Source organism: Meles meles, chromosome 1 (genome assembly GCF_922984935.1).
Source record: "Meles meles chromosome 1, mMelMel3.1 paternal haplotype, whole genome shotgun sequence".
In the NCBI taxonomy this organism is placed as follows: Eukaryota; Metazoa; Chordata; class Mammalia; order Carnivora; family Mustelidae; genus Meles; species Meles meles.
This window is the reverse complement of record NC_060066.1, coordinates 135591550-135603122: the sequence shown is the minus strand read 5'-3', so window position 1 is coordinate 135603122 and position 11573 is coordinate 135591550. Positions and strand designations below refer to the sequence as shown.

General features: G+C 41.6%; 1 protein-coding gene across 1 annotated transcript in view; it reads right to left on the bottom strand.

Moving 5' to 3' along the window:
• Positions 1-6028: 6028 nt before the first annotated feature.
• The window catches only part of ALG14 (ALG14 UDP-N-acetylglucosaminyltransferase subunit), a 90944-nt gene continuing 85399 nt past the window's right edge, over positions 6029-11573 (bottom strand). Inside the window, exon 4 of the mRNA XM_045998777.1 lies at positions 6029-6587. Coding sequence (XP_045854733.1) covers positions 6357-6587 — 231 coding nt within the window. The 3' untranslated portion in view covers positions 6029-6356. The remainder of the gene's footprint in view (positions 6588-11573) is intronic.

Below are 11573 nucleotides of genomic sequence, written 5' to 3'. Positions count from 1 at the left end.
TACCACATTTTGTTAATCCAGTCATTGCTCAGTGGACCTCTGGGTTGTTTCTACTTTTTGTCTATTATGTAATGCTGGTATGAACATTCATGTACAAGTTGTTGTGTAAACATGCACTTTCAATTCTCTGGAGTGTATAACTAGGAGTGGAATTGCTGGGCCATATGGTAATTCTATGTTTAACTTTTTAAGGAACTGAGAAACTGTCTTCCACAGCTGCTGAAGCAGCTTGTGTCCCCACCAGCAATGTATGAGGGTTTCAATTTCTCCTCGTCCTTGGCAACCCTTGTTATTTTCTGCTTTCTAGACAACTTTTTACTATAGTTATCCTAGAGGGTGGGAAATGGTTGCTGCACTTAGTTTAAGGACACCTTTCTTCAGGCAACTTACATACCATAGAAGTCACATTGGTCACTTGGAGACACAGAGTTACTCAGGGCTTATTATGTGTCAGGTTCTGTGCTAAAGGGGGTATGTGTACCATCTTAGTTTGGTGCCCACAACTCTGTAAGGAGGGACCACCATCATGCCTATTCGACAAGTAAACAAACCAAGCACAGAAGAACTTGCTGGAAAAGTGATGTAGTTTGGAAGACATGCATTTCCTGTATTTAAAAAAAAACTTACAAAACTTGGACACTAAGGTAGGAGTTTGTAGTCCAAGTGGAAGGTTTGAAAAACATCCCCCCCCCAATAAAAACTCTGGCAGATTATAGTTGGCAGAATTCTCGATGGCCATCAATATTCCACCCTGTCCCATCCACACCTTTATAATCTCCATATATTGGTGGGGCCTGTGAATACCATGGGCTATAACTCCCCTGATTATGTTACATTAATATGGCAAAAGGGATTTTGCAGATGTACAGTCCCTCATCAACTGATTTTGAGTTAATTAAAAGGGGATTATCCTATGTGTGCCTGACCCAGTCACAACCATCCCTTAAAAGAGACAAACAGCAGGAGAGACTCTCATTGGCCTTTAAGGAACAGGTCACCATGAGTCCTACAACTGCAAGGAACTGAAGTCTGCCAGCAGTGACCTGAAGAAGCTTGGAAGAAGGTCCAGAGTTCTGGATCTGAATCCAGCTGTGGCTGTCTCCTTGATTAGAGCCTTGTGAGACCCTGAGCAGAGAAGCAGACATCTCCTGACTGGATTTCTAACCTATAGAACAGAGAAAGAACAGGTGTTGTCTGAAGCCTCTGATTCATGGCTATTTGTTACATAGCAATAGAAAACTAGTACATAGATCATTGACTGACTAAAGGCTGCTGGAGTTGAAGTTATTGATGTGCCATTATGTAGGGGAGCGGTTCTCCAAATGTAGCCCAGGGCCCCCTGGGGTGTTCTCAAGACCTTTTCAGGGGCCCATGAGGTCAAATCTACTTCCATAACAATGCAAAGTTGTCACTTTCCTTTTTCCTGCTCATTCTCTTGGGATCTTATAGTTTTCTAGATGCTTCATGATGTGTGAGGATGTCATTGCTCTGATAGCTAATGATATGCATCCTGTGTATTCTCATGTTTCAGATGTTTCCCTGTCTTAATTTCTAATATGGTAAATAGTGATGAAGATAGTCACCATAAACAAAAGTTGGTGGGGTCTTTGATAATTCTCAAGACTATAGGGGTACCTGGGTGGCTCAGTGGGTTAAAGCCTCTGCCTTCGGCTCGGGTCATGATCCCAGGGTCCTGGGATGGAGTCCTGCATCGGGCTCTCTGCTCAGCAGGGAGCCTGCTTCCCTTCCTCTCTCTCTCTGCCTGCCTCTCTGCCTACTTGTGATCTGTCTGTCAAATAAATAAATAAAATCTTTAAAAAAAAAAATTCTCAAGACTATAATGAGGTCCTGAGACCAGAAAGTTTGAGAACATTGGTCTAGATGAGCTGTAACTAAGTAGGCCGAGACAAAGTCTGAAGGTATGAGAGTTTATATGGTTAGTTAGTGCCCGTGCTTGGACCAGAACTGTGGCAGCTGTGACCAAGAATGGACCAAGAACATGAAAGTATGAGGTATGGTACCTGATGTAACATGAACATAAAGAAATAATTATCAGAAGCATTCATTTCTTCCCTCTACAGGTGTTTCTAAGCACAAGGTACTACGATATGAAGGTCTGTAGCTCAGCGCTAACCTTAGGTGTGGGTGGCAATGTCACCGAGTTGTTTAGAGAAGAAGCTGAAACAAGGCTGTGAGAGATGGGGAAGGTTGTGGCGGAGGTGAAATGGAAGTTGGGAGGGGAAGTGGAAGGAGGAAGACAAATATTCAATCTTATCCTTCAGACTGCCGCTAAAACATCCTTCTCAGAGAGGTCTTTCCTGATATCTCTCTCTAGAGTACCCAGTACCTTCTTGTCCTTCATGGCACCCCATTCAACTCCTTCCTAGCACTTTTTTTTTTTTTTTTTTTTAAACCTAACCTAGCTGTTAAGGTAAGTCTGGCTGGAGCTAGAGCACCTTGGTTCAAATCTTGGCTCTGCCACTTTCTAGTTATAAAATCTTGGATAAGATACTTAATCTCTCTATGCCTCAGTTCCTCATGTGCTAATAAATGTGCTAATAAAACAAGCTTAGGTTGTGACGATGGGACTGAAGAGGAAAGGGTGGGTGTGAACTAGTTCAAAGGCAGAACCAATAGGTGAATTCAGATGACAAGGAGAGAAGAGGATGGAAAGACAAGGGGAAAATCTGGGGATATTAGAAAAAAGGGGAGGTGAACCAATTATATATGGATTAAGGAAAGAGTACAAAACAACAATTATTCCAAAGTTTGTTGCTTGAGAGAGATGACAGAGGCTAGCATCAGTTGACTAGTATGGAAGGGAAAAGGGGGAACTATGTCAAATCCATGTTTAAACTGAGTTGGCAGCAAGAACGTAAGTGTAGATAATTTGTTTTTAGAGCGCTAGAGTGGCGGGCTGAATGGAAGAAAGTTTCAGGGCAGACAAGAAAATCTGGGTGTCTGCTCACTGCTGGACAGTTGAAATCATGGGAAAGAAACTCCACATGGCCCCACTGTATGGAGTGAGCTGTATGGAGAAGGACAATCTTCTTTAACCCTCATGATGATGTTCTTCCTGTGGATAAAAGAGGCTTAAGACATTGCTGTCAAACTCCTTTTGGTGAGATGGGACTTTGTAGAAGAAATAAAGCACTCATTCAAAAAAAAAAAAAAAAAAAGAAAGCACTGATTCGATCTAAGGAACTGCACAGTAAGGGGGTAGTACATTTCTCAGTTTGAATCTCACTTTGGAAAGCCAACAAACACATTTCAAGTTGCTTTTATACGGGAAAGCTAGGGTCATCTCCTTTCTAGCAAGGACTTGCTATTCAGTCTGAAACCGTACAGCATTCCTCTTGTTGACATGGTTTCACAGCACTCTAAGTTCCTGGCTGAAGCTTCCCGTGATGACTTTTGGATGTTCTATTTGAAATAGTCAGACTTTCAGCTGAGCAAGCTGCTGAAACCCTTTAGGACAACTGAACTGTAGATAAAAATCTTCCAGGGAAGTAGGTGTGGGCAGGATGTGTGGTTTCCTTGTCTCCCATTTAAAGACTGATGCAATTAATTTTTCGTGAACCGTCTCTTCCAGTAAGAGGTGCATTCCAGACTGTTTCCAGAGCAATCAGAAAGGACAAGTTAGCTACTTAGCTACTGATCTTCAGTTTGAGTTGAGACTGGAGCATGATGTTTTCCAAGCTGCACCCTTTTGCCAGTGTGACCTTGTGGACCTGAATTAGCCATAACAACAACACACAGCCTGGCGGGCGCTTGTTTACCAAATAATCAGGAACCAAGCAAACCTCACTCTGAATGTGTGCACGGCAGTCAGAATCCAGGAAGATAGTCCTAAATTTTTAGTGATATAACACGCATGAGACTTTTTTCCTCTGACATTCCAGACTAACCACTGCCTAAGTTAAGGCTCTGCAGAACATCTGGGACATACATTTCTGGAAAAAATGATGGCATCTTTTCTAACAACTCTCCATGGCCTAAGCACTGCGCACTCTGGCCTGACAGGAGCCCCCGCAGCAGGATTACCTATTGGGGTCCGGGGAGCGGCGCTGGCGCAGACAGGCATGAACAGAACTGAACACAGTCCAATTTCATACGTCAACTATTTACCTAAAGCCACTTAGGAACAAAGTGCAGAGCAGAGCAAAATGCAAAGGGGAAAAAAGGTACATGCTGTTATCCCCCTCCCCCCGCCCCCCGCCAAAAAAATCACTTTCTCTCTAGAAAAGTAGAGAAATGCCTACTAGAAATGTCACCTGACATTCCAGGCCTTTCCATCAATGGAAGCAGGGGCAGCACCTAACGTTTGATGATAAAGTCAAAGCACACGACGAACTATCTCCTGGCTGCCCCACGGCCACTGAACCAGACAGCAAAATAGTTTCCCTGTTCTGAGAGTTTTCTCAGCCGAACACCTAGGAAAATGTCCTAGTGACAGATGTGCTTACTTTATCCAGAGAAGATCTGCCCAAGGAGCAATAAAAGCTAGATCAGCCTCGGCACGTTCACTGTACAATCTCTCAGGCAGTCATGCATTTTCACGGGCGCTCCCTCTCTTCATTTATTTCTTACCATCTAGTAGATATACATCATACTTCTGAAACAGATTTGAGAGGAGAAAATAAAAACTTCAAATGCGGGGCACCTGGGTGGCTCAGTGGGTTAAAGCCTCTGCCTTCGGCTCAGGTCATGATCTCAGGGTCCTGGAATCGAGCCCCAAGTTGGGCTCTCTGCTCAGCAGGGAAACTGCTTCCCTTCCTCTCTCTCTGCCTGCCTCTCTGTCTACTTGTGGTCTCTGTCTGTCAAATAAATAAATAAAATCTTTAAAAAAAAAAACCAAAAAAACCTCAAATGCCACAAGAGGCCTTCTCCCTGTTAAAGAAGAGAGCTTAGAAGGAGGGGACGGAATTCCCATTTGTCAAGGAGCTGCTGGACCGCACTACGTGTTGTATTTCTGTCGGTAGTCGACAGCGTAGCACAGATTCTCAATAATTTGTGGGGATCGGTGTAAAATAAAATGCGGGTCCCTTGTTCCACGTCTCTTAAGAAATCTGAGAGTGACAGCAGAGTATGAAAGCAAGCACAGGGCCCCCCTGAATGTGGGTCCCTATGTGATGATGGCACAGGCCACAGGCCCCTGAAACGGGCTTCACTCACCAGCCAGGCTGCCGGGGCTGGAATCTTGGCTTTGCCATTTACTGGTCATGTGATCTCAGACAAATCATTGGTAACAGGGGGATAATAACTGTAACCGGGTTGTTATTAGGATTCTGTGAGTTAATATTTGAAAAGTGATTAGAAGAATTCCTGGCATATAGCATGCCCTCAAATAAATGTTTGGTACCAATATATTCTACCGAGCCTAAACATCTCAAAATGCCAGGGATGATGACAGCCTCACCATTGTGAATTTACTAAAACATTAAAAAAAAAAAATGTTTTGAGAGTGGATTCCTGAACCACAGAATCACGTTTTTAATACTATGACAGTGGTTACCTTTTAATTTATTTTAACAATTCAACAAGAGATTTCAAACAATCTTCTGGATTGAGAGCAACGACTCACAAAGCAAAACTGAAGAACAAAAAAAGATCCTGGTTTATGGTGATGGCTCTGGAAGCCTGTGGAGTGCAACTTGTAATGAAGCCCATGTAATATGACTGCTTCCTTTATGCTCAAAGGATTCACTGGGGACTTTACTACTTCCATACAGGAAACAGAGCCTCCTGTATCTGAACAAAAACTAAGAAATATCTTTCTTTTCTTTTTACAATGCAGAATATTGTAAAAAAAAAAAAAAAAGCTGCAGAACAGGAAATGTTGCTAATCATACTAATACTATATTTAGCTGTAGGAAAAATATTACTAAAACAAGTCAGAAGATAACTTGCAGGTAGTGATAAAAAAAAAGAAAAGAAATTCAGAGGCATAAATACTTAATGGTTTATTAATGTTTGTTTTATTTTTAATTTTTTAAAAAGATTTTATTTATTTGAGAGAGAAAGAGAACACACACATGTGGGGGGAGGGGCAGAAAGAGAATCTCAAGCTGACTCCATGCTGGGTGGGGAACCTGACATGGGGCTCGATCTCACGACCCTGAGATCATGACCTGAATTTAATGCTTAACCAATTGAGCCACCCAGGAGCCCCTTAATGTTTGTGTTATAAGAGCACCTTCAGTCTCCTTACTGGATTATTTACACATTTTTTACTCTTCACTACCAATAATTCTCAGGACCTGCAGAAGCCTTTACAATAAACATGTAGTTTTTTCTACTCCAGTTATAATAAATATGGTTGACTGCAAAATTCTAGAGAAGTAAGCTCTCATTTGTCAAACAATTCGCCCGAGGTACACAGACTTGGGATACTTTTCCTTAAGAGCCGGCCACTGAACAATGAAGTAATCGGAGAGGTGAAACAGGATCTTTCCGGACAGGGATAAATGTTCTACTCGGCAGATGCTTTCAACATAGACAATGATCACTTTCTTTATTCCTAGTATCCCAAGGAGAAGGGCAGATATGCAGATAGGAACACATGTTCCTGGTCCATTACACAACACCTTTAAAAAAAAAAAAAAATGAAGGTCAAATTAACATAACACCGATCTAAATGAGGCATTTAAAATGAAAAACAGTCACATCTTAGAGGAGATTTTTTATTATTCTAACCCTTGAATTATTCCATGTCAAGATCTAGTATGCAGCAAACACATGTACTCAGGAGCCAGGCAGGGCTGTGTTGCTGGCTCTCCTGCTTACCAACTGTGTGGCTTGGGGGAAATAGCTTAACTTCTCTGGGCCTCAGTGGTGTGCCCCGTGCTACCAGAGGTGTCTAGCACAGCCAGACCTAGTGCTGAGCCAGCGTTCATTGGACCTGAGTGTGCTGCTCTTCGCCAGATGTTTTGTGGATCTTGAATGTCACACAAAAACACAGAAGACAGATAAAGTCAGCTATGAGTCATTGTTTTCTCATGTATCAACTTGTTCTTACTGATTTTTTAAAAATCATCTTTCTAACAGCTGGAGCACTGACATGTAAGATATAGGAGAAAAAATGTCTTTAAATGACTATGTAGAGTATCTTTGTGGGATACAGAATCATTTTAGGAGTTCAATTCAACAAATGGAATATTTGAGAGAAGGCTACAAAATGAATGAGATATTTTCCTCCAGAAAATTTAATCTGTGCTTGTGGTCCAGGGAGTTTAATGCTTTTGAATTCTGTTAATTTTTATAGAAAGCCGCTGGTTAAAAACAATTTAGTTGGCAAAAACCACAAGAGAAATAAAAATTCGACTCCTAGAGCAACTGAAAAGAATTTTAGAAGTCTTTTAAGAAAATGAGAGGAAACCTATTTCACAGAATTGTTGGTAAGGTAATTTATTATTACTTTCAGAGAAAAAAGTATTTGCACAAACATCTTAATCATATGCTCATACAGATAGACTGAATTAGTAAAACCTAAAAAAGCATTTTTTTAAAGTAGGCTCCATACCTAGCATGGAACCTGACCCGGGGCTTGAACTCATGACCCTGAGATGAAGACCTGCACTGAGATCAAGAGTCAGACGCCTAGTGAGACACTGAGGTGCCCCAATAAAGCATTTTTTTATACCACAAATGATAAAACAGGAGAGTTGTGGTTGTCTATGTATGCCTGTTGGGCATTATCTACCACATCACATGATCTTCCCAGTACAAAGTCCACAAAACTTATCAGACATCAAGAAATCTTAGAGTTGAATATGATGAGGAAGTAGAGATGCAACATGGGGGGTTAGGGGGAATAGGAGAAGAATAAATGAAACAAGATGGGATTGGGAGGGAGACAAACCATAAGTGACTCTTAATCTCACAAAACAAACTGGGGGTTGCTGGGAGGAGGTGGGGTTGGGAGAGGGGGAGGGGGTTATGGACATTGGGGAGGGTATGTGCTATGGTGAGCGCTGTGAAGTGTGTAAACCTGGTGATTCACAGACCTGTACCCCTGGGGATAAAAATACACTATATGTTTATAGAAAAAATAAAAAATAAATAAAAAATTTAAATGAAAAAAAAAAAAAAAAAAAAAAAAAGAAAGAAATCTTAGAGTTGAAAGGGTCCCCAGATACACTGCCCCACCATCTTGGCATTTCAGATTCTCCCAGATGGAGAGACAACCTGTCAGGGCTGTAAGGCACCCCCAGGGCTCTTAAGGGTTTGATACAAGTTATCTTACCTAGGCTCCACCCTTCCTGGAGGCACTACCACCTGGCACACCATTCACAGAACTTTGGGAAGAGAGAAGGTAGCCTGCTTCAGGTGAGAACCAATCTTTTTTGTGTCATCCTTAAAGCGTCTACCTACAGTTTAACTCCCCGTCTTTATGAACAATTTTTGTTCAGTTTTTCTTGAATCACCAGCTACTAAGCTGCTTTTCAGACTAGTCTTCTTTAATCCCTATTGAGTTGCCCCTAGAACCTCTCTTCACAGACCCTCAAGGCAGGGAACTAGAAAGAAAATGGACTGAGAGTCAGGAACAGGGTTCAGTCAGCTTGGGCAACAACAGTAATGAGAGTCACCGCCTCAGCTCTCACCACCACTCTTTATCAACAACTAACAGTGGCCAGAAACAGTCCTAAACATTTCACATGCATTATTTCAATTACTCCTCACAGCAATCATTTGAGGCAAGTTTTATTGTCCCTTTTGTAGAAAAGGAAACTGAGGCACAGAGAGATTGGGCAAGTTGCCTTATCACACGTTTAGGAGTGGAGGAGTTCTTTTTTATTTTTAATTATTTTTTTAAAAGATTTATTTATTTGAGGGGCGCCTGGGTGGCTCAGTGTTGTTTTAGCCTCTGCCTTCGGCTCAGGTCATGATCTCAGGGTCCTGGGATCAAGCCCCGCATCAGGCTCTCTGCTCAGTGGGGAGCCTGTTTCTCCCTCTCTCTCTGCCTGCCTCTCTGCCTACTTGTGACCTCTCTCTCTGTCAAATAAATAAATAAAATATTAAAAAAAAAGATTTATTTATTTGAGAGAGAGGGAGAGACAGAGAGTGGGGAGAGGTAGAGGGAGAGAGCGGAGAATCCAGAGCAGATGCCCTGCTGAGCATGGAGCCTGATGCGGGGCTCCATCTCATGACCCTGAGATCAGGACCTGAGCAGAAATCATGAATCGGATGCTTAACTGACTGAGCCTGTCAGGCGCCCCAGGAGTGGAGGAGTTCTAGTGCTTCAGTCACTTTTTCTCTTGTGACTCAGTTACCATATACCAAGGGAGACTGGACTGAATGACCTTTCCTGTCAGCTCCATGATACTTTTTTTAATTCGATGATGTTAATTTGCCTCTAGTGTTGTCTTATGCCTAAATTACAAGATTGTTCTGAATCCTTTCAGGGTTTAGAATTCCAAAAATCCTATTAATGCAAGGTTTCTCAATAGAGGCATTATTGACATTTTGGACAGGATGATTTTTCATTGTGGTGGCCTGTCCTGCACATTGTAGGATGTCTAATAGCATCCCTGGCCTCTACCCACAAGATTCCAGTAGTCAAGACAATTAAGAATGTCTGCAGGCATTGCCAAATGTCTGCAGTGGGGAGTCACTGCATTAATGTGTTCCCTAAACCCAGGATTATTTGTTGCTTTTCTCAATCTTTTTCTCCATTGTACAAAATAAAAGAAAACCGACAGCTAAAAAATAATGTAAAGATTACTTGTTGGGTCTTCAATGTCACAGATATATTCATTAAAAAATGTACATATCCACATGTGTTCATCACACTCTCTGTATACAAAAACTGTGAACACCCTGATGGAAATGTCTGTATACAGGCAGGGAAATGACCGGGCATTGGTGGGAGATGTATAGCAACCTGCTACAGATCCGAAGCAGAGACTGAAGATAAAAGTCAAAGTTAAAGGTATTCATTTCTTTATCTCTGTCATATCTCTATTTTGAAACACCTTACTATATTAAGGTCCTAGGTATGATAACACCATAAATCAAGTATTTTTAAAAAGGGCAAATTAATCTTAAGGAAAATTTAGGCGAAGGAAAGCTATTTTCATTAACCACGGGTTTTAATTCCGAGTTTTATAGAAGCCTAGGCAAACACATTTAAAAACTGTGGATTATGGAGTTTCTGCTATTTAATGAAGTGGATCAGAAAGTCTTATTTCAAGCGTTGAACAAAACAGAAGTAAGAAAAGATGTTAAACAATGTTACACAATATAATGGTTGATGATGTCTTTCAAATTTTATAAAAAACACAGAAATAATCTTTATATTTTTATTTCTTAAATGGACATTATTGATCAATGTAGAGGGCCGTACTTTTATTCTCTCTTCTTCTCACTACCTTGTAAGCTCCTTATGGGCAGGGTCAATGTCTAGGACTATTTATATTCTGTACCTGGAACAAAAAAGGCACTCACTGAATTTTTCTCAAAGGAAAGAGTGGGGCATAAAGGAGGAGGGAATCCTTCTTTGTCTATTGTATATGGAGTCAGATGCTTTATTTGCTACATTGAACTCTGTTTGTAACTCTGTCATATGCACATATAAACATAATGACTGACAGCTTAAAAAAAACCATCCCCCCTAAAACAAACAAACAACAGCAACAAAAAAATCCCAAGCATCCCACATCCATTTGCCTTTTTTTCAGGGGAACCATTGTATGTGTCTCTCAACCTAAGTGCTGGGGTAGACTCCATATTCAACTCTAAGGAGAGGACCTATGACTCCAGTCTAAACAGACAGGGCATCAAATTTCTCTGACAAAAGTCATTTGTTCAGGGAAGAGCACCTCACTCACCCAGTAAGAAATCACAAGATATAGTGATATATTTGTTGGGGCTGCTGAGAGAGCAGTGCTTTATCTGCTATCCTGGGACCTAGGAGGGGGTAGGCCTGGCACCATTAACATTTGTCTTGCTGCCATGAGAATGAAGCCATCACAAAGTAGAACAGAGTGGAGCTGAGAGATGAAGACAGGCCAGGTCCCAAAGGTGGCATTTATGATCCATGAATCCAGCTGTGCCTGAAGGAAACCAGATCCATCCCTAGACTTGCCAGGTATGTGAGGGAATACATTCCATTTTTGCCTTAGCAGTATGAATCAGGACTTCTGTCACTAGTAATAAAAAGTGTACTAACTGACATAGCCCTTTATTTTGTCTAACTCCCTGACTAGCCTCTGACTATTTGCAGTGCCGGCTGGTAGGTGTTCAGTACGTGCCTGCAAGATGAAATAACACATCAAGAAATAAACTTCTCTGAGAGTAGAAAATCCAAGAGCTGTACTAAGACTAATACAACTTATAGGTCTGGAGAACAGAAGGAGGTCAGGGCTAATATAAATATGAATCACGAGGGTGGATGAGCCGGATCAAGGATCAATAGTTACAAGAGGATCGTTGTTCTGTAGATTTGGGTCACCACAGGTCAAGTCCCGTTGGCTGAAACACAACATCAGCATGCATGAAGAGATGCAGTAACCTGGGTAGTCTGAACTCAGCTCCCATACACAGAACATGGGCCAGGGCCTTTGGGGTCCTGG